The sequence below is a fragment of the Acanthaster planci genome, linkage group LG20 (genome assembly GCF_054643075.1).
Source record: "Acanthaster planci isolate LZ-2023a linkage group LG20, COTS_SCS, whole genome shotgun sequence".
NCBI lineage: Eukaryota > Metazoa > Echinodermata > Asteroidea > Valvatida > Acanthasteridae > Acanthaster > Acanthaster planci.
The window spans coordinates 10,795,939-10,821,367 of record NC_141796.1 but is presented as its reverse complement, the minus strand read 5'-3'; the positions used below and the strand labels follow the sequence as shown (position 1 = coordinate 10,821,367).

The 25,429-nt window shown below is 41.6% G+C and overlaps 2 protein-coding genes across 3 annotated transcripts in view; one reads left to right on the top strand and one right to left on the bottom strand.

Annotated features, from left to right (window-relative positions):
• Positions 1-341: 341 nt before the first annotated feature.
• The window catches only part of pold1 (DNA polymerase delta 1, catalytic subunit), an 87,357-nt gene continuing 62,269 nt past the window's right edge, over positions 342-25,429 (bottom strand). Inside the window, exon 25 of one of the 2 annotated variants that reach the window (XR_002597661.2) lies at positions 342-3,732. The gene's annotated coding sequence lies outside the window, so the exon portion shown is untranslated. Of the gene's footprint in view, positions 3,733-23,592; positions 24,219-25,429 lie in introns of those variants that run through there. The other variant, XR_002597662.2, reaches the window with a different exon arrangement.
• LOC110975067 (ETS homologous factor-like) lies at positions 7,964-20,501 on the top strand. Its single transcript, XM_022227185.2, has 7 exons — positions 7,964-8,320; positions 10,132-10,277; positions 13,490-13,598; positions 14,323-14,535; positions 14,715-14,824; positions 16,724-17,045; positions 17,588-20,501. Exons 2-7 carry the CDS (start codon positions 10,158-10,160, stop codon positions 17,872-17,874), a joined length of 1,161 nt encoding a protein of 386 aa, XP_022082877.1. The 5' UTR covers positions 7,964-8,320; positions 10,132-10,157; the 3' UTR covers positions 17,875-20,501.

Sequence of the window (25,429 nt, the reverse complement as noted above, 5' to 3'; positions counted from 1 at the left end):
CTAAAAACTGTGCTTAGCCTAGTGAAAAACTGTACAATGAGAAACAGATTGAAAGATTGATTCCCATTTAACCCAGAATTTGTTTTAATGTGAAGTCTATCGCACCACAAACTTATAATCTGTACTTTGTCTACTTATCAAGAATGTTACCTCTGTGGTTGAAGGTTAAAAGAGAAAAAGCGGACCCCATGGGCCGACTGAAAATGAGTCAAAATGTCCTTTTTCAAGACATTTGTTTCACTTTGCATCGGAAGTCAAGTTTTCTTGTTGATGTATCTCTCAATTACGCATATGGATGACAATAGACTTTACACGAGTGAAAAAATGAGGTGGCAAATAGCTTCACATTGTGTAACATTTATTAAAAGGATTAGAACTCAAAAGTGGCCATGGCGACTTTTGACTTATTTTCACAGAGCGGGTCACAAGTATTACTTCTAGATTAATGTGTACTCTAGAAACCATACAATAATAAAAGAACGACAGCCTTTACGCTAGATTGAATTTTACGGAAGAAAACTTGATCTGTGGGATTTGGCAGAACGTGCACTAAGTTAAAGAACACAGGAGGCACCTTATAATTTGTAAGGAGAGTAACATTAGAAACAACAAGTGCATGCTGTAGATAATTGTAAACGGATATTTCGTATGCACCCAAAAAACTCCACAAAAATATTCAATTTTTAAACAATAACGTTTATGAAAACAGTATCAGGCCGCAGAGCTTCCGGAGTGGGTCCACACTGTCACTACGCATGCCCCGTTCCCGACCGGGGATTTCCCCATTCTGATCCCGACCACATGACGCTATATACCCCGCTTCTTTTGTTGCCTGTGGAAGCGCGAAGCTCCGCCTCCTTTTCAGAACCAGCCTTAACAAAAGAGCGCTGTAAAATTTCAAAAATTGGTTATCCACAAACTTGCAGAAAGACAAGGAAGCACTCTCTCTTTTTTCAGTCGAGCCGTCCAGAAATATTAGGCTTTGAAAATGACGTTTGAGTAAGAAAATATATGTTTATTTAAACGATTCTGGGTCGCACTCAACTGGCTCAATATTCACAATTTCCCTATCGGGAGTTGCTTCATTTCATATCGGAGATCTTAACTACACCAATTATCACAAATATTACTCCCTCCAGAGAAAGACATTGCTAACGGGAGTCAAAGAACGACTCTTACATACTCAAATCTTGAAATTTTGGTGGACTGCTGGACTTTTTTCTGAGCGTAGAAAAGCTCTTTGGTGTTACTGACCCATACACCTCAGGTGTACGAAGAAACACTTTGGCCCAAAACATTGATTTTCTTCAAATTTCTGCTTTTTTGCCCAAAATTAAATAAGCTATGCGATGCCTGCAACTTGGTATAATAACTTTCCCCAAATCTATTGAAATCAGCCAAATCATAATGATCTACCTGGAGCAAATTAAAACTAAACCGCATTTTGCGTTTTCACGAAGAGGCAAACTTTTCTTCCATAGATATAGGGTTAGAAATAAAAGGCAAATTCATGGCAATATCCGTTTCACCGTTTTTACGAAATGACGAGGTTTACCATGGAAATGTGCACAAATGTAAAAATTTTGCACCTGGCACGCACTAGGGCAAAATAGCACGCGTTTTTACGAATAGACAAAGGTCGCATGAATTTTAGCGTTTTTACGAAGAGACGAATTTGTTTGTTTACAAAATAAACAATTTTAATTGACTTCTATAAATAATGTTTGGTAGTTTTGTGTCATTTAGGATCCCCTCTTTCATGTAGTAGCATTACTTAGGTCAAGAGCATTCTGAATACTGGGGAAATAAGCGTTTGAAATAAAGACCAACTCCAAATGCGATTTTCTCCAAAAATCTTTTCTAGTGATATCAAAAATTCGTTCCTTCGTGGAAAGATCGACAAATTGTTTTCATCAGGACCCGACTCAGAATTTTCCCCTTTTCTTTCAAAATATACAAATTGCAGGTTTTATGAAGCAATTTTTACTTCTGAAGTTAGTGTCGGCTTGCATTTTCCAGAATAAAAAGGAGAATTTATGTTGAATAACAAGATTGTGTTGTTTTTATGTGTGTTATGTGCATAGTTACGCGTGGAGCCGTGGAGCTACCAGCGATGAAAGACTTCGCAGTTTGTTTTGGCTCGGATTGTCTTTCCTGCGTAGAAAGAGTTTTGAGTGCCCAACGTTTTATCACAACCTGGCACCAGTACAGCGCCCCCCCCTCCGGCCCAAAGATAGAGTTTGACAAAACAGGCCGTATTCCAAACAGACTCTAAGGCATACAAGGCCTTCACGACATGCTAGGCCCCGCCTTGGGCCTAGCCCGTCGCTATATACGGGGAGCGGAGAGGGATGCCCGGAGGGCCTGGGCGCCCTGGCAAACGGCTGCCCGCCATCGAGAAAAACCACAAACATCAAAATTATCTATGATCTGGCAATGCACCCTCTAATTAGCAGGTACTATGCCCCTTCCCAAGGCCCAAAGTTGGCCACGTGGCTGCCCCGGGCTCAACTAAAAACGCATCAAGAGCTATCAGCAGGATGTTCACCTGCAACCCAAAGAAACGTCAAAATATTGTCAGAAAATATTCCTGTGCTCGTTCCATAAACACAAATTACTTTCGTAGGCCATTTTTTGTCATGCAAAATAGGCGGCGTTAACGTGGAAGGAGCATACATGTACACAGCGCTGGTAACAAAGCACACATGAGATACACACTACATGCAGAGCGAAGGGAATGCACCTAGATTTGCCCCCGATTGCAAAAGGCTGAATTTCTTTTAGAGATTCGCGCTTGTCAAGAATACCAAATATGGTCATGCCCTGAAATGCTTAAGGCAGATCAGGATGGCTTGTTTGCAAGATTAGGCAAATCAACCCCGCAACGTCATCAACCCCGCAACGTCATCAAACCCTTCACTGCCCCGAAGAGCTCCATGCATGGGTCTATAAACAACAAACACAGACAAAACTTTGTAACCGACGCTTTTTTTCATTTTGTTAAACAAGAAATGTACTTCCACGGTCAATGAAGCAAGTTTTAGGGCTGGCAATTTCTTTAATTGCACCATTTTCCAACTTACACCTTGTCACTTTGTCGAATTCAGTCGAAAATTATCTAGTAGAAACATTTTCTGAGCATAGGATCGATATCGTTTCTACGACAATGCACGGCGTTAGCATGAGGGTTTGCATGGCTGCCATCTTGCAGACCAGTGCTTAGTGTTCCATACGTTATGCACATAGGAGGCTTTTCTGTTGAACAAAGCAACTGCCCTGCAAGATGGCTACCACGAAAAGCTTCTATGTGTTCACTTCCAGCTGGTGGAGATAATGCACTGAAAAAGTTGTGGTGTTGATTTTACACTTTAGGGTGTTTATAGACCATGTGGTGTCGTTATTGATCACTAACAATCGGACATATTAATTATACAAACTGAAAGTTGTAAATAAACCATAAAAATGAAGGAAATCCACGCTACGTACTCATCAAAACTCCGAAAGATGAAACTGCGAACAGCTACTGAAATTTACAACAATCGAAAGACTGTTATCTGATGCCGTGTTATTAGCGGGCAGTCGCATCATTTCTAGGGCTAACTTCTCTCGTAATAGATTTTTTCTCTGGCACTAATGAATCTTCAAGCATATCTATGATACAACCTGTAAACGTAACGGCGACGTCTTTGGGTTGGTGTTTCAGTTTTGCTCCTTGGAGGTAAACACATCCACCTACAACAAAACACAAGAATGGCCGTTGGGCATAATATTGTATAATTCTTGTCATCAACTACAGAAAGTTGAATTGCAGAAACCGACACGAAGTGCCGAGGGGTGATCGGTTTTATCCCCGTGAAATGTTTCGCGCGCACCCCGTTGATTTGGCCGTCTCGTCCAACAGCTAGATGCAGCGCGTTCGCGCCGCGCGCATGAGCCCAATTCCTTCACCCGCCCGTGTCTGTGTGGTGTGCTAATTCGCTTCACGTACATGTACTTTCCGTACACGGGAAAGCGAAACCAACGGATTACGGCGCAAGAGCGGGACCGATCCCAGCCCGGGGAAGTCCCTTTATATACCCACCTGCACTCTGACCATTCACTGAATTGATTGAGCCAAACAATGGGGCAAGGTTAGATCCCACAACGATGCCATGAATACACTACGAGATTTAGTATCGTCATAACTCGGATCTACGCCTTGTGTGTCGGTGAAGAATATGTAAAAAAAAAAGGGTACTTAACTGAGAATAATCAAACCTGCCACACTGGATTTTCAACAAAGATAGTTAGTCTCGCGTGGCAACCACTGCATTTTCTGGACGTCCAAAACTCTTCGAGACCAATGAAATGACAATCAGACTTACTGTTCTAGAAGCATAACAACATTTTCGAAAACAAAATGGCTCAAAAATTGGTGATCTTTGCACAACAAAGCGCAAGCCGGAAAATGCTCACGTATACATATCGACGCAGTAGCAATGCTGAGTTTGACCACCCACAAAATCTCTCGCACGGTTGGCCGGGACAGCAATGTTTATTTCTTTCTTCTTTACCCTGGGGAGACCTGTCAGTGTCAAAGCAATGTTTTCCACAGGTGCCCGACAATTACAATAATTACAAATTAATAAATATTAGATATGAATTACTCGCCAAATAATGAAAAGTCCAACAGTACACAGCAGTAAAAACAAAATACAAAAAATATAAGGCACACATGTAATTAAGAAAAAAACAGACAGTGAGAAATTAGCACAGGAAAGTACAAAACATCAAAATTAAACTTCCAAAACAGCAAAAAAAGGCTTACGAATAACTTGCATGTTCCTAGCTAAATGACTTTTTGAAACTCACTACAGATGTAGAAAGATGACACTTCAATGGTGTTGGGAAAGCATTCAATGCACGCGCGCCACGAACCACAAATTTATTCACCAGATTTAGTTTTACTGAACGGAACAAGAGGGTCACCACAAGAAATAACCCTTGTATTATATGTATAAATATTAGCAGTGTAGATGAAGCAATTAAATAATTGTGAGACTTTTACAGGCTAATTTAACAAGTGTACCTGTTAATAATCTTTCCGTGAAGACCTTTTGAAGCAAGGTCTCTGAGCGACCGGGATTTAAGGGCAACACCTGTCTCACCTTCTTTCCATTCGAGAGGACGCTGATCTCTCGCCCTCTCTCCTTAAAACTGTTGTGGTCGGTCCGTCCTCGTCATGGTCGTAGTGACACCTTCATGTCACAACGGCACTTGTCAGTACAACGATGATTAGAATGTTATAACTGCCCTTATTTTATACACCCGCAAGGAAGAGAGGCAGGTTGGGTATCTGTATCATTGACTCAGCAATATATCGTCTTCTGACTCATTCTATTCAAGTATGCTCAAGGTCACAACATGTCGCTATCTGCTGGCTTCAAACCTTCGACCATCCTTGTTCTGTACTTCGACTCGTCGAGTTTTCGGACCCTTGTGTCTGTAAGTTATACTGTAAGACCATGCACTTCATTGTCTAAGCTTTGAAAACCAAAATTAAAAACCAAAACGGCGCAACATGAGCAATGGAGTTTAAAAAGGTGAATATCCATTTGTTTGGGGAAATAAGGTCCATTTTTGCTGTTATTGACTTTATTTTGATTACTGATTTACCGTAAAACAGAAAGCGGATTCTGATGTTCACAGAAAACAGACGGGTGGAAAAATAAACTCACAAACCTACACATCCGGACTGACAAAGTAATCGTTTGCCTAGACAGAAGGAACGAAATTTGTTTTTACGGGGGCCATTTTGCCATATTGTTAACAAAGAAGACCCCGACGGTGTACGGCTGATACCCTGATCACCTTTCCGTCAAGCGAAACTGTCCACTTGGTGGACGGTGGCTTACACAGTTTTTGTATAGAAAAAAGAGATAATTAAAAAGTGACACATGCATACACGAGATCAAGAAAACGAAAACGGCAACACCATAAAAATTAGAATAATTTGACAAGACAGTAAGTCCAACTTTCAGAAGTTACTAAGTGTGTTATAACGCGGATGAACAAAGGCAAAAAGTGAAATTCGAAGTTGATGCACAGAAAATGTGGATAGCGTGCTTGAGATGCAGTTAATTTTCGATACTATGACGAACAAAACCACTGAACCATATTCAAAATCCACGTCACAGAGCCGCTTGTTATTATAGAACAAGTTATACACAACACTTTAACTAAAAAAAATCAACTATCAGAAGGCATATATCCACACCATTGGTCATTCGTCAAGTAACAGAATTCCCCAACCCTTACATCTTTTGTATTGTGGTGAAGATCTCGGGCATCAAGCGAACTGTTTCGAAATCGCGAAAAGATTTCCGCATGATTCGCAACGCTACATCGGAAATACAAAGAAAGTCACCCAAAACTACGGTACCCAGCATCACACAATAGCAGAAGGCTGGGTCGAATCTACCCCTCGACACAACTTCTCAACCCATAATGAAATCGAAACTTCCAAACCCAACAATCCGTCATATACCAGTACTCTGTCAACTAACTAGAGTCCGCCATTAACACTCGTCTGTCATTTAAACTGTATCAATAAAACTGTTTGAAACCCGTATATCGCAAGATGTAATCTATTTCTAACGGTTTCCATTGGACCCAGCCTTCTGAGACATTCCAAGATACACGCTACTCAAGCCTCACCATAAACTCGGCTTCAAGAATCTTGGTGCATTTCCAGCAAGAACCAGGTTCGAATCTCGTCTTCCCAACAACTAAATGTTCTAATTCCTGTCTTGGCCCTATCTGGAAGTCTCTACGTTTCGCTCAGCACTCCCGTGAAGGACTTGTGGTATTTTTTGGATCAAACACCGGGAAAGATGTTACAAAGCGAAACAGCATGAACAAAAGAACACCAACACCCCTCATGGGTGTGAAATTTTACACTATGTTAATTAATCTTGAAGATTTGTTTGTTTTATGATTCTGATACTTCTAGATTTTCATTATCTCATACCGCCTGATCGTTGTTAACGATACAATTGAGAGATAATACTCATTGGCGAAAGGCCAGCTGGCAAAAATTGAAGCTTAAGAAAATTTTGACAAGCGGAAAAGAACACCAAGCAACAGAATCGTATGAGTTGTACACGTTTAGGATACCGGTATTGAAAATTATCGGTGTATTGTTTGGTTTGAAAGAAGTAAATATCAATGTAAGGAAGCTCAAGCGTCTCTAAAAATGAATGATAATAAAATAACCGAAGCATCGCCCACACAACACAATACCTTCATTTGAATCCACGCGCAAATCTTTAACGTTTTATTAGACAGTTGAATCACAACCGTCATCTTTACACATGTGCTTAATTGAAGACAGCAAACACTTGAGAGAATTACCATAACCCAGTCAAGTCTTTAAAACATCTGCTCACCATTTTTTCTTCACCACAGAGCAGCAAATGCACAAATGACAGGGGAAAATGAACAACTTAAACTCGGCAAAACAGTTTCAGCAATCTAATCAATTCCACGCACTGAAACGAAAGTCTTAATAAAAAAAGCTTGAATAACACAACAAAGAAATTGCTTAAGTCAAGCTTGGAATCCATATCTCGATGACTTCTAATTAGAAAGGCCAAGAGGAGATAATGTCATTTGGTCCATTTAAAAAGGAAAAAGTCCCCAGTTCTTTCCACGATGCGTACTCAGAATGGTATGCCCTCTGATCTCATTGTGCCGTGGAACAGCTGACTTCCAAAATACCGAAGTGGTCACACTCAGATGATCTCTGACAAAAGACCTGGGATGGAATCCAAAAGGGGATATACCCTCTGACGAATCGGGTACGATGATGCAACACACAGGGAGAAAACTATCGAATCAGGACCTGTGGATTATTCTTACACGGCATGACACCCTCCAATCAAAATTGATTTACTAGCTAAGCCTTCCTGGTCCTATGTGGACTTGACGCCGCAATGCACTGGAGAAAAAAGAAAACAAAAATCTGGTTTTCGATGGAAAAAAAGCAGAGCATTTCCGGGTCTGTGCTATTTGCTAACCTGATGCTATTCCTTTACGAGTGAACGCTGGGCATGAACAGTTTGTTTAGGAAGCAACCAGGCTAAGCTCAGACCTGGTACTGAGTACTCGCTAAGATTCAGTCTTGATGGAACAATTCAGCGTTTATTAGCACCGGGGCCTGGGATAGAGACACACTCAGCGCGACTGGAGTTAAACTGATAGCGGACCATCGACCTTTCTCACCCAGAGTACATCCGAGGTGCAAAACAGTCGCTCCATCGGAAGCGGCTCACTCCACGTTGTAAGTACAACCTCTCACTATCAAGCCTATTTCTTCTAAACATGACGACCGTCAAAGGCAAAGGAAACGCTCAGTATTTTTGTCTTTCCCAAGTCCAAGACTTCTCCTCAGCTTGTGTCAATACAGTCATGTTTCATATCTAAACAGAAGAAGTGCAGATATGCAATTCGATCAAAGTGCAGCGAAATTTGACAAGCCAGTAGTCTGTATAGGACGCTATGATTGCCACAAGGTCTTGAACAGGTTTGGTTTACATTTTCACCACGTGAAATTTTTCCCGTAAGAATGACACTACTCCTACCACCCCTCAATCCACAATTTGTTGGCTCTATCATCTGTGAAGACAGACCATACAAAGTCTCATGTCTTTCAGAAGTTGTCGTAAGATATCATCTATGCAATAGTCAGCTATCCAGTTGTTACTGTTGTGGCTAGTGGAATCAGCATGGCAAACGTGCACACTTCAATATTCTCCATCCACGCATGAACGACCTCACAATGAGACCATTTCATCGCGTTGCATACGGGTTCAAGAAGTTCATTGATCACACAGAAAACACACACAAACATACGCACTATAGAAAAGGTCGATTGTTGTATGAGGTACAACGTTTCATCAGTTTCTCAAGGGAGAGAGAGAGAGAGGGGGGGGGAATCATTTCGAAGTGAATTTTTTCCATTATTTTGGTTCTCTTTCTGATCCCAAGTATCCACCATTCCTTGCAGTTTATTGTTAACTATACTGCCGTACTTTTCCTACTGCTTTCAACTGATTTCAAAATAAGTGTGCACTCCTTTGTGGGATTCCATATTTAAACAAATTTTGCATCATCGCACAACTTGGAAGTCCTAGAGCTGCGATAATTAAAAGTTGGAGATCTACGCATCCAACGAACCTTTATTAACGAGGTGCGACGGTCGATCATTCGAAGATGAAAAAGGAAGAAATAAATTCAAGGTGGGAGTGTAAACAGATGAAATCCTTAAAATGCTATTCATTCCCTACGAGAAACAGATTAGGTACAGTGACAGCGAGCTCTTAGAAGACATAAAAGATCGCCAGTAATCACATACAGGGCTTGAAGGTCAACAAAGTGAGGATTAGTAGCATGTAGTAATTTGTACCAAGTAAAAGGACAGGCGCTAGCCGACACACAAGCAGACAAACGGTACCGTAAACCGGGGTAACTGGCACCAGCCATGCACAGCCCTTCGTTGTAGTCGTCACATCTTTGAAACGCCCTGTATAAGAATGCTATAAAATTCTCTCAAATGATTCTATGAAAGTAATTTTATCATAAAATACACCTGGGGACTAGGCCTGAAGGAATTTTCATAAGCTAATTCGTGTTATAATCCTTTTTTTAAATGTTTTTTCATTAACCTCGAGCGACCTGCCAAAGTTGCCCCGAACCATGGGGTAACTTTGGCAGCACTTAGGCTAATTAAGCTTTAACTCACAATTAAAAGTGGATGATGTTTGCCATAACTAGATTTGACTTAAGGCTTCATATGACAAATATGTCCAATCAACAATGAAAAATAATTTCTGTTTTCGGAAAAGCAGAGACGATCAGCATTTCAACCTGCCAATGTCCCGGGTCCCGCGGTGTGTCACGAATGAAAGGAAGTAGCATACTATTAAAAAGCGAATCTAAATATTATTCTTCAGGATGACGAGATCACACGTCCCAGCGAACATTCTATTTTAGAAATTAATGCGTAGGATTTCTTGTTTTTTTTGTGTGTTTTGTTTTTTAACAAAACGACGCTTCATTTACTGTAATTTTGCCACAAACTTTCAAATTCAGATCCAACCTTGGTCACAGAACCCGAGATGGAGACATCGCTCGGTCACTTCTACCAATCAGGGTTCACTACCGCTTTGGAGGGATCCCTTTATGTAAACGACTTTTCTGACGATCATCCGCAAGTCGTTGAGCTTGGGCACATGAAGGTAAGACAAACAATTAGTCAGTTGCTAATTAATTTTAGTGCATAAATGTTGATTTTTTTTGTTCACAGTAAATTTACGATGCATTTAAACATGATTCAACAATTACTCATCTGAAACGAAGAAACGTTGTATTTGTGAAATAATGTTTCTTTTTCTGGTACAGAAAACAAAATACGTCAGGACACTTAAATAATACAGCCATGTTTCCACTGTTACTGACGTTTCATGCCAGATCAAAAGACGGCTTCTAAACGACACAAACAAGCAATCTTTTCCACTGTCGAAGTCAATCTACCTAACATTTGTACATTTTACATGTAATAATGTAAAAATGATTTCCAATTGTCTCGGCATTGCCACCCGTCTAAAATTTACAGTCTCATGTGATCTGTTGCCGGGACGTCTCAGGTTCGAGTCCTAGACGCTTTTGGTTTCATCATACACGCCACGTAATGCGTACAATAGTAATAGTTATTCAGAATCAGAAAAAAACAAAACAAAACCAGGCAATCTGTCGCTTTTATGTCTCGTCTCTCAATCTGTATTTCCAAACTCCTCGCTTCCAGATACCCATTCCGTACAGGTATTAATTATCAACTCACTGTACAAACAGCTTTTACGATCTATTCGGTTATACAATCGATCCAGGATTCCCCACTGAAAACCGAGACCCGGCGATCCGTGAAGGTGCTGAACGCTCTCCAACAATCCACCTGCTGTTTGTGTACTTTAACGTATTATAAAACAAGATATAGCCTACCTCACCGAAAGTCTCGTGCATTTGAACGGGGGGGGCAGAACAAAAGACTCTCAACTGGATTCGGGGCTTTATCTGGACAATGAGACAGACCGGATACTTTCCGGGTTGTCCCTTGTGCGTTTTTCTCGGTGAATTATCTTTCATCCAGGGTCACCTATTTTTAACGCCAACCATGTAAAACCGTCGTCCGAATGATCTCTAATACATTGGCCTTTTTTTAGATTTGAAGTCTCGGTTCACATTGTCAACTTTAACAGCCTGAAAATGAGCTCCAAATCAATCAATCCAAACTTCACTCCCACCTCCACTGAAATCATTGCCATGAGCGTAAAATCAAATGCTCACAGAGACTAGGAAAACTGACTGAAGGTAGAGCTCCAATTTCAACCATAGCAGAAAGGGTACCGCGAACTAACTGCACTGGGCAACAGGCTCTCCATGTCTCTATAATTTGCCAGAAAGAGGCAAATTTTGTTTTAGAAATGTTGGTCCCAAGACCAAACGTTGCTCTATGCTTTAAACTGACCAACAGAAAAAGAGGGTTGAGGAACTGTACCAGTTGAGATGTACGGTAAGCTTGCGGACACACCATGGAATCAATCTCTTTTGGAAGAGAGTGTCCTCAGGAGAGAGGGAGAGTGTCCTCAGGAGAGAGGGAGAGAGGATTCAGGAGAGAGGACCGGCAGAGTATCCTGGCCCAAACGTCGAGTTAACACTCACCAGTTCTTCTAAGAACCACACCTCTTCGAAAAGAGACTAATTCCGTAGTATACCCGCAAGCATATATGTCATGTTACTTCCACCACGCAAGGCTTCAAATCTTACTTAACTATACCGGCTGTTCGCAACAAGCTTCGATGAACAGAGCTGCTTGTGAGCTGGGCCTATATTTCACCAGAAACCAGTGCCGTAAAAATACAACTCGTTAATCTACCAAGCTACTCTGGGAAGGATGCGTCCAGGACTTTGATCTGATTGGTCTTCACCTAATATCTTGAATACAACCTTGTGCGCTCAATGGGAGACTTTGAGACGCACGGTGGCGGCAGACAAACCGGTCCTTCTCCGAGGTAGTGCGCGTGCTCAGAACTAACGCGCATGCCCACATCATATTGGGTTTGGATCATGAAAAAAACCTAGTTCCTGTCTGGTCATACTGACAAGATAGTAATCGTAGACTCAGTGTCAGAAGACAAGATTACTACACTGAAAATAGTCCAGGTATAGAGTCACGATGACTCAAACTAGCTCTTTTCTTGCCTTCTTGACGACATGTTGACGACTTAAAGCGTGTGCACAACGGCCAGGTTGATTCGCCTATCCGACCCACACAAGGTCGGTGGTCGAGTGGTGAGACGTTTGCAGAAGCAAGCAGAGATCATTGGTTCGAATTCAATAGGGGCAAGCGTCTGATCTTTACATAAACCTTTGCAAAACACAGGAAACTGGGACAAAGCACTTGTTATGATGACCAGCTTTGGCTGTGCGTAAGGGTAACTGTCATTTGTTTGCACTCAGGTGTTAATGGCATTTGTACCTCCAACTACCCTCCACCACAATAGCAATTTAAAACTTTCACCTACGTCGATCGCCAAATCGACCTGAAAATACCTCAACCTAACAACCGACTCTAACTGATGGAACTGAACCTTTGGAATGAAATCCCGCTTTCTTTTGTTCCGAGTCAGTTTTCCTTGATTTGGCCAATTTCAGCAAGAGTACAGCGCCCCGCTGGCGTCTCACCCTAAAGTTAATTTAATTACCCATCTTTCTGAAACCAAAACAGCACCTCAGGCTCATATTACTTGATTCTTCCTTATTCTGGCATATGCATGAGATATTATTATGGCGTTGGTGTATAATTTTCAACCGTATTGAATGGCATTATCAGCATCCACACATTATCTACCGTGGGTGTAGCACTTTTCTTCTCAAAGACCCAAGCATTATAAGCAGTCAACCTGTCCTGTTCTGACACGATATAGTAATTTTACAAGTCACAGAGAACATCTATTGACTCAAAAGTTTCAAATACAGCACTGCAGCGCGAAGTATTTTACATCTACAATTAATTTGGAACTCCCTTACGAGTAGCCACGCCTACAAAAAGGGCCTAAATCAAGAGTAGCCTCCATTCGACACACCGGTGACACGGACGAAAAAACACGCGCACCGGTCTTTTTGTCATATTCAATGCAAGCATCCGAGGTGCCACGAACGCCTATAGGCTATAGATCGAACGCCGAAAGGCTATAGATCGATCACAGAATAATACAACGACATATGTATGTGCCAGTGAACAGTATGACCGATGGAGATCGGGTAATTATAAAATGACAGGCAATAAAAGGATGCTTTGCTAATCAATCAAGACCGATGAGGCGAAAGGCTCTGAATCGTACTTCTTCTCAGGGGAAAATAAAAGTGCCCATATCATTTTGTCATTTGACAGGAAAATGCGTGCCCAGAATCGATACTGAATTTTATCCTGGATGCGGACAAGTTGCGCAAGACGCAGGAAGATAAACTGTTGACGAGATGCGAACTTGGCCTGCCACCAGGTTGGTTAAAAAACTGACAAATTAAAGACTGATTAATGATTACCTGTATTTTTTTGCTCTGTGCTGTATTTACCTCCGCCCAATGACTAGCTTTTGCACAACAACTCGAGCATCAACTGCCCATCTGTTGCAGTGCATAGAGACGTAGACAATTTTTTAAACGATAAACAGTAGGACCCAATTAGTTTGACAAGTTCATATCTGCAGCTGCTCTGTATTACATTGGAGAAGAAAAACGACAAGTATTTCACAACTGAAGCAATGGAAATTCAACCTTTTCCTCTTCGGTAGTAATTCCCCAATCCCTCTGTGCAGGACTTAGTACTGATAAAACTGTCGCTATTCTGAGTCATTTAAGGTTCCCCATCGAAGTCCTTTTTCATTAAGATAAACTCCGGTATGCAGTCATAGCATTGTCAAAAGGACAAGCAGCGTTTCAGATGAACAACATTGCTCATCCCGAATGAGCCATTTCGGTATTTAAACACACAAAAAAACCAACAAAACAAACCAAAAAAAGAAATCTCAAAAACAAAAACGAGGTAAGTCGGGAACACACCGAGCGCGCGAGTCCACACAGAGGGTCGCGCAGAGAGGGCAAATCTCGTGCGCGCATCCGAATGACCTTGGGCGCATAGGCATGCGCAGTTGGATCACCGAGCGGGTTCATTCCACATCTTCCAGTGAGCGTTTACACTCCATTTTTATAACATGGACGTTTCAGATCCACATGATTGGACGGTGGAAAACGTTAACGCCTGGCTCAAGTGGGTCTTCACGACCTTTGACCTCGTTAACGACGACGACATGGGGTCAAAGTTACAACCCTTCCCGTGGGACGGCAACATGCTGGCAAAGTGGACAGCAGACGACTTCTTTCACTTCTTCGGCCCGCACGGAGACCTGGTTTACGAGAACTTCGCAAGATGGCTGAACGGTGAGCTAGTGAACTGCAGTCTTTGGAATAAGTCCGAAGGAAAATGATACAGAAGAAGTATGAGCATACGCCGAAAAGCTTTTTCTTCCAAGGAAAGTAGTGCGGTTAAAAGTGCTCTCTTTTTTTTTTCAAATTGCCTTGCGCAGTTGTTCATTCGTTGAATTATTTGGTTTTCTCAGTTTCTCCGGAGAGCTTGGAGATACAAGACAATCTCTTTGATGTTCAGAAGGACATCAATCGACTGGAAGACATCAAACACCGACTACTGGACACAATGGTAGCGCAACAGGTGAGTACACATTGCGATCCATTACAACGACACAGACAGTCAAGCGAAACAGGATCAATCCTACACACTTCAATGTCACGAGCACAGTTTTCTACAAGGAACTTTTCACAGCCCCTAAGCGCATGTAAGTAAGCAGAAATCTCATCAAAGAGAGCGACCCAACAAAAACACCCGCGCCGGTCTAGGGGCCAAGCCCAGTAGTCAAGCAAGCCAGCAAGGTTAGCATTTTCTCTGGGACACCTCCAGCAATCTTTGCGATCACTCGGTGCTCTCACAATTTGTACACTGTCTACTCAAGGGCGACTGTTTGGGAACAGATAGTGGGCACCTCTGCACCAGCAGTTGTCTCCGTTTCCACTTGAAGACACGCATGATTTCTTGAATTCAGTGCACGGAGGAGAGACGCTGACCTCAGATGATAAAGGTCTGACATATGAAAGTACTTTGTCCTGCAATTGTTGACTTAGATACCAATAACTTCTATTTGCAAAAGGTTGGGTTATTAATAGACTCATTGTTCCCTGGCTATCGTCGGCAAAATTAAACTCACCTTAAACTGACTGAAAACATGCTGTATCAGCCCGAACGGCGGAAATTTGCTATGATTTTTTTGTCGAGAGTTCCCTTTTTTACAAAAACCAAAAACCACTAAACGGAAAGCCGGCGCGAAGCCAAGGGCGTAGAGTCGTTATCTGCTGTGGCACTTTTGGATTAAAAAACAAACAAAAAATCACTGCCCCCTGGCAAATTCAAATAGCTGACTTTTCAGCGAGGGTTAAAATATGAAGAGCCTGCAGTTCAAATTAACGGAGGAGAAACTGCGTGCCAACTTCTTTTGTTTTTGAAATGATTTGAGGGAGCTTCTTTCCAAGTTCAACTTGATTAATGCGATGAGCCAAGCTGTCGCGAATGCAAATACATGTAGCCGTAATAAGCCAGCCAGAAACCAATACAATCTCGTGTGTGCTCGCTTTAAAGGACGACAGGGCGTTTATAGGAACACTAACAAAGTCTCATCAAACTGCCTGTTAAGATTGCGACCAAACAGACTAAAGGCGAGAGAAGCGCTTGTCTCATTCCTACCTAATCAAAACCAGGCACACCATAACCCTGGTCAAACGGGAGATACATTATATCTAGCTATCATCCATATTTTACACGAAACGGTACATCCTGTCAGATGATCGGATCATAACTTTCGAAACAAAATGGAACAAAGTGACGGATGTCCACGAGGATAAACTGCACGCAATGAGCGGAGTTGACCAACAGTTAATTAAACCGAAAGTTTGTACAACACTTGTCGGAGAACAAGTAGGCAATTCAAAAGTGTACCAAAACACACAAATGAAACTGGGCCAAGCTTACTGTCCTTAGCTATGGCTCTTAAATTTTCAACTGCTGTAGAGTCTCAATCCTTGCTGACTGGCGGAGATGTAATTTTTCCCGCGTTTACGGCTGCATAATTATAAAAGTTAATACAAACAGCCCGGATTTACATAATTTCAAAACTGCATGACATATGTGCATTATATCTGGAATTTTTCAGTATGATGAAGACAATTACCGGGCCCCTCTTGGAAGACTGGGACTCCTGTGAACAAATGGAACGAAATCGATAACTAATTTGATACTTTCATTACTCCTTGTGATCTCCATGGGGTTCAATGAGCCACTTTGAATCGACCATGTTCAGTGTGTGCGAGTCGGCGTACGGCTGCCCTGAGAAGGCCGACCTCGCGTGCATTTATTGATGATCTTGAGTGACCAACAACGCGCTTCAGTTTGAGCACGTACCGAACTGCCTGGTTAACAAAATGGCTGGGGTTTAATTGAACTGGCTTAAATGCATAATTCAGGTGTTAACATAATTATATCCTTCCGTCTACTCTTCCTCAGCCTATCTTTTCTCAGCCTTTCATGAAAACCGAATATGGCTCTAACATGAGCAGTCCGCCACTCTCGCCACCAATGAGTGACGACTTCATGTCACATGACCTAGACACCAGCCGTTCCCGAAGTCTGCCCGCCAGTGAGGTGTCATCAACCACGTTGACGTGCTACCCGCACGCAGTAGCTCCCGGCTTCTCGATGGTGGACGATGACATCCACCCCTCCTCTCTCTTCATCGAGCCGGAGTCGGACGGCAGCGGGCCGCCAGCTGTCATGCGAACCAAACGGAGGCGAGGCAGGCCTCGTAAGCCCAAACCGCCAAAACAGAGTGAGTGTCACCTCTCTTCGTTAACACATCCCCCGTCCCTCTCACCACAACTCTGATAGCTGTAACCGGCCCTGGCCCCTGGGGCAGGGTCAACTTTCTACTATGGCACGCGTGCCAAGATTGATGAATCCGCGGAGGCGCTAATTACTGAGCTGCACGCGGGATATCCTTCACCTCGAAGAGTGTGGGAAATTTGGCAAGTCACGGACCATGCAGGTCATGAAAACAATTGACCTATCCCGACAAAATCGCCTCAACGTAGCTTGTGAAATATTGTTCAGTTACATGCTATAGAAATAGACACCGGATGTGCAAAATATGAAACGAACAAAACCAAACGTACACGATTCCATTTAGAGTTATCTTAAAGGCGTGGTTAAGTCGCAACAGCGAAAACTTAATAAACAAGCGCGTACACCACTGTGGTATGTTTGTGTTATTAGCCTTCAAAAGCTATAGGGTCCATCAAAAACTTTGGCCAACCAGACAGCAAATAACGTTAGGTGTTAAAGACCATTTCATACTTTTGCCAATTTCTCCAGAGCGAAGCCAGCCCATCTTGTACAAGTTCATCCTGGGCCACCTCAACAACCCCAACATGCGAGACAAGCTGGAGTGGGTCAACAAACAAAGCGGCATCTTCAGGTTCCATTCGGCGCGCAAGGAGGAATTCGCTGAGATGTGGGGACGTTACAAGGGGAACCGCGAACAGATGACGTACCAAAACATGGCGCGCGCGCTGCGCAACTACACAAGGGGCAAGACAAAGATTATGGAACGAGTCAAGCGAAAACTGCACTATAAATTCTGTCCCGATTTCATCCAGTAACGAAGCAGTGGGTATTTTCGCTGTGGGTAGCTTGGACATTGTATGTTGGCACGAATTGTCTGGGCACTGACAATATCGGGCATGTCCGACAAACAAAACTACATGTAGCGCTGACATCAACTGTTTGTAAGCATCCTGCTCGCGCACAACCAGTATTTCACACATACTGATATGCGGTTTTTAGACAGTTGGAATCCCTCCGACTGAAAGAAGATTAAATTTGAGCGAAAAACCTCCGCGCGTGCGCGGCACCACCCATGGCAAGACTGTTTGCGGTGATCGGACAGGTGTATTTGCACTAAGACAGCGAGCACACGGTCAAAACCCCAAATGCAATGTACAACTTATGTATCAAATACGGACACCGCAACACAGCCTACTGTGTGTATAGGCGGCTCCTACACGAAATTAATAATTTAATTCCAATCTGAGGGTGACTACAGAAGTCTAGTACCAATGTCAGCTGATAACCGATCTATTACAAAGTTCGACTTATGAAATCGCGTCTATTTTGGGTGGCCATGCTTTTTAAAGGCCAAAAAAGAAAGTACACGTAGGCCTATGAATATTTATTTTAACTATTACTTTGAATTGTGGTGACTTCACTAATGTACACAGTCTTCATTTTGACACGGTCGCATTGTATATGTTAAAGTTGTCTAGTTATCAAAGAGATTAAGGGATACTAAGCACAGTTACGCAGGAAGGATGGAGCCATCAGAAGTGTATTATAAGAAGAATGCCAGTGAGCTTTGTCAAACAAAAATTAAGAATTAGGACTCCGGAAATAAAGGGATTTCTATGTTTCTGATGTCAATCTCGCAAGACCAAGTTGCGAAGACAATGTTTTTAGAAACTTTTACAATCGTGTTGGAGTAATACAAACGAAAAAGGGAATATAATAAATATAACATGTAAAAGTATCACACAATCAACGTTTCACAAAGGCCAACTAAAAATCGTGCAATATAAGCTTTGACCGCCCCATAAATGCAGTAATCAATAAAATTGATATTGTTTAATTGGAAATTGTTTTCGCGACCATCTTGAGTTACATGTGGACCATGTTCAAATGACACCACGTTCATGACTTACCGTCGGGCTAAATCGACATGTAAAGATTTAAATCAAACAGAGACACGAATAAATTTTTAAAAACCCGCAAAATTCGATGGATTTCAATTGCAAACTCATCTCAGCTATGCCACTTAAAAGAAAAGACATTCTGTAATCTGTAATGCACCGGATCCTCTCTAAAAATAAAATTATCCGACAAGCGATGAAATGAGGTTGAGATAAAGGCAAATCAATTTGTATGACGTGCATACATAAATTTATTGTTAGAGATATTTGTTGGGCGAAAATGTAAATATTTTGCTATATTTAATCAGAACAATACGTTTGATGTGGCCTTACAAAAGGGCATGGCGATTCAAATTTCGATTATCGTCAAGTGACTTGACTTGTAACAGTTTCCTTCATTTCTAATAGATTTATTATTGGATAGATGCATGTTTATGTACTTTATATATTCTATTTAGATATAAGAGTTGTAAACAATGGCACATTTTTAACTGCAGTCTTTTTTGACTGAAGTGCCAATTTTCTAAAGTGTAAAGATTTAACGTGTAAAATTTACACATTTTGGGTTTGTTTGGTCTCTTCCAGGATTGTTTCAGTTTAGGGTCTGTGTGTCTAACAAGAGAATTAAGTTAAACTCTTAAGATGTTAACGGTTGAATTTTGTCTGGTTCTTAAATGACACACTCGAATTGTAAAACAAATACGAGGCAAAGTAGTTGAAATCGCAGAATAATGCGGAGTACTATGGTGAACAATATCAAAATGTAACTGATATTCAGTAGCTTCTGACCGTTTGAATTCTCCAGTGAAGTAAAGGGTTGGGTGAACGCCACAACATCATCGCATTCTCAGTTGTCGTATTATGAACGCGAAGCCAGGTCACAGTATGTGTAAAGCGCAAGCGTTTAAAATACAAATGACATAAAGGAACCAAAGTGTGACGTCACTGTGAACCAAAAAGTGCAGTGCAAACGAATGGACAACGCACGCGTGTAGGTTTGCGCGCTGGTTCTCGTTGTAATGCCTTTCACACACATAGGTGCGCAGGACATATTCACTTCGGTAATCAGTACAGTTCAGAGAAATCGGACAACGAATTTTAGTAGTGTACCAAGAGCATGGCTGAGCGAAGAAACGTTTTCCTGCACGCTACAATGTCATATTTACTGGTTTTGATTGGCCAATTCAGCTTGCTTTGTTGTTAAACATGTTCTATAAATTAAGGATGTAATAAAATCGAGCCGCAAAGATGACACTTGTTCTTCTGATACCCTGCAGCGTTTGTGCTACCTGGGTTTAAACGCTCAGTTAAGGGAACTTAGTTTCTAAATATGGTTGTTCAAATGTGAAAAACTCTGTTAATATTTACATTTGGATTTGTCCATTTTTCACAGACGAACTTCAACCGGTAACGGGGAGCAAATCATATCGCTTATAACTAAACAGCAATCTTATTGTTGCAGCTGAGCTCTTCAAGTTCCAGACGGAACGTATACTACTTCGTTTAGAATTTTTGAAAAATAAAACATCATTGTGACATCATTATATTGTTGTATCCTTCCCGCGGTATTTTGTACGTTTCTGTTTGTTATTTTTTGAGGAGAGTTCTCTGTTTTTCAGTATTTGTGTCTCTGGTTATCTACTCAGTGAAACAATGCAGACAAACAGTAAAATGTTTTTACTGTTGGTTTGTAAAACAATTGATCCTTTTATTGCTCGGTCAAAGCAATTTGACGTCATCAAAATGTGAGAGTTTGTGAGGGTTTCAAGTTTTATCATACTTGCTTATTGCTACGGGATTTAGTCCGATATTACCGATGAGTTGACATCTTTACGTTAATGTACAATACCACGCCAAGCAAAACTAATCATTTCTGGTAATGACACCAAGGATTCCTCAAAATTTGCCCAAGGAACTGTAGCTCACAAACCTGTAGTGGTGTTGGAGGGTTTAGAGGTGGGAGGAAAACCCCAGAGGAATATTCTGGGTAAAAAACCCACGGAGTTAGGTAGGGACTGGAAACCCAATCCACATGTGGATTGGACCGGGATTCGAACCCGGGACCACAGAGGTGGAAGACGAGGAAAGAACCACTACACCAACCGGACTCTCCTGTGATCTATGAAAGACGGCAATGTCAAACAGTGTGGACAAAAAATATCAACAGCCGGGCGATGGACCTCTTCAGGTCTAGCCCTTGTGGTAGCTGGCATCCAAAAGGTTTGGGAACCTTTTGAGAAATCTGCCTTGTGCATAAAAAAAACCCAATCAACAAAAACCTAATCTATGACTCCATTGTTCTGTGAATGCATGAATTAAAAGTAGATTTGACATTTGGGAATTTCCGAGAGTTGGACCTTAAAAATTTGACATGGCATACCATCCAACGTATACACATCCTTCTAAAGAAAACAATTAAAAAAAACAAATACTCTTAGGAAATATCGCTTTTGGCTTTTGTTTGTTCCTTTGTTTTATTTTTCCAGCATCAAGCCCTTTCCTCCTGACTCGGAAAACGTGGCCTTTACCACATTGGCGGCGTAAGCTATTCACAGCCGCTACTTCCTGTTGCTAAATGGATACGCCTATTTTCTCTTGTCGATCGCAAAATACATCCGAACACAATAAAATTTTAACACCCGCCGTAGACAATAAGAATCAAACCAAAGGGGAATCCCCAGAAAATCTCCAAAACTTTGGAGAAAGGAAAAACCACAGGCTTTTGTCCAGGGTCACGCAAAGTGAGAACGCCGGGCACCAAAATTCATACTTTTTTTATCTGGACAAATTCTCTCTGTAGAGGATGCAGCTGCGTGTGATTGGAAGGGCTTCATTGTCGAAAGCTACCGTAGAGTGAGATTACTTCAGCACAGCTGGCTATCTATATCGGCAGGAGCTTTACCCCCCACACTTCACTGTTACTGCGGGGAAAAATGAAATTTTTAAACTAACATTTACTGATTAAAAACATATATTCACGTTTATTTCAAGGTTTAAAATATAAAATGTACACGTTTTCAACACATTTTAACGATCAAAAAGATACATTTGAAGATTTTTAAACATTTAACTTGATACACTAACCAAATTGGCCCATGAGGCAACTGTGAGTTTCCATATAGTATAGCATGTAAACTATAGGCCTAGATCAGAATTATCATTATCTGGTTTGCAAAGGGAAAGTTGGGTAGCTGGATGATGCATGGAACAGAAAAGAATGGTTTTAATCTTGCTGATTATAAAGCGGGTTACGGGCGATATCAAATCGGTCTGATTCAAAGTGCTTCGGGAGAAAATGGAAGAAGATTAATTCTTGCAGTTATTCGAATTACCTTAGAACATTTTTATTTCTTCCTGGTTCCATCTGAGCGGAAGATTCCAGGGTCACTTCTGTCAAGGGGAACTCGTATTTACTAGACTTCCTGGTCTCGGGAAAATGAAATAGTCACCACATGTACCAAGGGTGTTGTAGTACAGACCAATGCTGTATTTGCGTGTGCCCAACTATCGTAAGCTGATTGCATGGGGGCGCCCTGTCACAAAAACGGCTTATTTATTTCCTTTGGCGGGTCATTCAGAGAAATGGATTATGTTGTGTGAGGGCAAAATCCATTTCTCTGAAGAGAGCAATTTGAATTCACCTTAATGATGCGGCCAAGAATATGCTTGTCTGAGTAGACACAAGTTGAAGGGAATTCCATTAAATTAAGAAGTACCGCTTCGACAAATTCTGCAAGGGAATGGATGACAGAAGGTTTTTGAAATAACTACATGAATTGAGATTGACAGTCTCTTAGACCTTATCAATAGAAAAAAAGAGAGATTTATTTATATAGCCATTTTCTTTTAGCTAAGACTAACCTCGTTTGAAATGGTCAACTTTTAAAGGTTTTTCCCTCGGAACATTATGGAAACATGAGATGCGCCTAAGAAAAGTAAGGAGTCACTTTGCATCAGGTAAATACAGAGATTAATGTATCAATGTCTAAATTAATGTCTAAATTGAGTCTGAATTTTTCACTCACGACTTACGCCGTGTAGGTCTATAAATTGGAAACGGCGCCCTCTACACACATTGGCATTTGTTGCCGAACCTCAGTGACGAAGCTAAAACAAGTTCGTGATCAGAAACTGGTCAGATACATTATTCAATGACGCGACAAAGCCTCTTAAACCTACAAAAACACAAATAAATAACTCCAGCAATATTTTGCCTCTTGAGATATATTTTGCAAGTATCGAACCGCCTGGCTCTCAAATTCTTTGTAATTTCGCCAGCAAGAAGTTGACTGCAGTTTCTGTAGACTGTACTAATTCCGGCAACATTAGTTGCGATACTTGTGTACTAAATTCCAGTCGTATCATTGCAGAAGAGTGAAGACACCTGCTATTCTGGCTCCACACGTTCCTTCATCTGATTCTAAGACAAAAACCTAAGACCCAGTTTATATCTCGTGCGATGGGCAAACAACGTGGAACTGTAACGTCAGGTCACAATATTCGTGTTGCCAGTGCGTACAAGTTGAACAGATTTCGACTCGAGCAAATTTCGCACCCAAAGTTTCGCCGCGTTCAATTTGCTGTGCAGTCGTGTTCAGCTCAGCTCAAAAATGAACCAACCTCAACTCCTACCTGATTAGAGGAATTATTTATTGAACACATTCCATCCCAATTCACACAATAATATAAAGATTTCAATATTTTAAGGGCCAGGCAACACGTAAACCGCCTTTGTTATGATATTGAATCCATCTCTTGGTGCGGTCTGTGAAACGGCACCCGTTATCCCATATGAAGCAAACTATACTATGGGACAGAGAGAACCCCCCCCCTTGTGTTGGTCATTGTTCTACTGGTGTCTCTGGAATTCTTTTCAGACATCTAGGGGGAGGTGTTAAGTGACAATAGGCTGGAGTGTGTACAGGGATTGGACTTGTTGCCGGGTACCCCTCTGTCCCATTTCGTGCCTGGTATACGTTGTGCTTTCTCGGAAGAATTCAAACGGCAGCCAAAAATTTTGACCAGCACCTCCATCAAAGTAACAGCTGTAACTCTTGTGCAATTTATAAGTGTTTGACCAGCGGAAATCACAAACTAGGCTACACGGTCCCTGACGGAAGAGACGGCTTCCGTAGACGGAAACTCAGCTGCAAAAATTTCTTGGAAGTCCGGGAAGTTTGAGCGATTAACAACCTGTCATGAGCGACCTCAGCCTGTGCAGGTGTGGAACAATACTTGACCCGCTGATCTCGTCCTGCGAACTGGGAATCCGACAAAAATCAATACGATAAAATTCAGACTCCTACTGATCTGAAAAACAGTCGTTAAACAGCATTCCATTTAGACTTGGTTACACTTTCGCATCTGGATATCCACACTCTAAATTCTGCCTTAATTCGAAGGGAATCAGCTCCAATTTGTTCAGTTCTTCTGAGGTTTAAACACTGTAAAGCTGTTCAATTCTGAAAGGGAAAAAACAGTATTCAAGATGTCCCAAATAATTACGAAGCACCGGCCAACTAGTTTTCAGGCATTCCGGAACTGTGTGTCTTTACCTTGGAATCGGCCCATTTTGTGGTTTCGATGGCAGGGACTTAAACGTCCTTGCCGGCTGACCGCGATTTGAGCGGAACAAGTTCTACTGAAGTTCTTCATCCAGTCTGACCAGCTGGACACTGTCCCTCCGGTCACAATCGATCAAGTGATTTGTATTAGGGGTATGGTTCCAATTCTCGGCTATCCGTTACTGTTCAAACACTACAACCTCGAACCTGTTCAATACATAAACCCCTGCTTACCATTACGGTCAAAATATCCCATCCTGTTCCCGATATAACTTCGAAAAGAAATATGTTGTTGATATTTTTATTACAAGAGCGCAAAAAAAGCTACTTTTCTGGAGCGCTTTCGTAGAATTCTAGCTATTAAACCATAACGCCACCAGTCCGGACATTTTACGACCAGACTTATATTACCACATTGGGCATTTCCATGAAATCATGCCATGATTATTACAAACCACTGCCAACCAAGAAAAATAACATGATTTGGTTTGACGCTCAACTACACTGCTTATTCATGGATCTGCTGTTACCCCTCTCATATCTTTCTTGTCTTAATGTCTTATCGGTTATTGAAAGTTCGAGGAAGCTTTGATCCACGGTTCCAACGGGACAAATCCGCAAGTAGAACGATAAAAAAAGCTATACAACTCTGCTGTGCAGACGTAATCCTCAATATGTCTTGTAATCCGTCTTGTTTCAATTAATGGCTTTATTTGTTTATTAAGTTTAGCAGTTCCTGGTTTGAAGAAAAAAGAAAATTTGGCCTAATTCAGTCTGGAACGAGAGACTGATGGGCCCTATTCCATGGAACATCAAGTAATTACAGATTTTGTTCTTCAAGCAAATGGAGAGCCAGAAATGTTTTTCTGTTGCTAATTGTTAGGCGCCTTTGTTCACCGAAGGTCGGT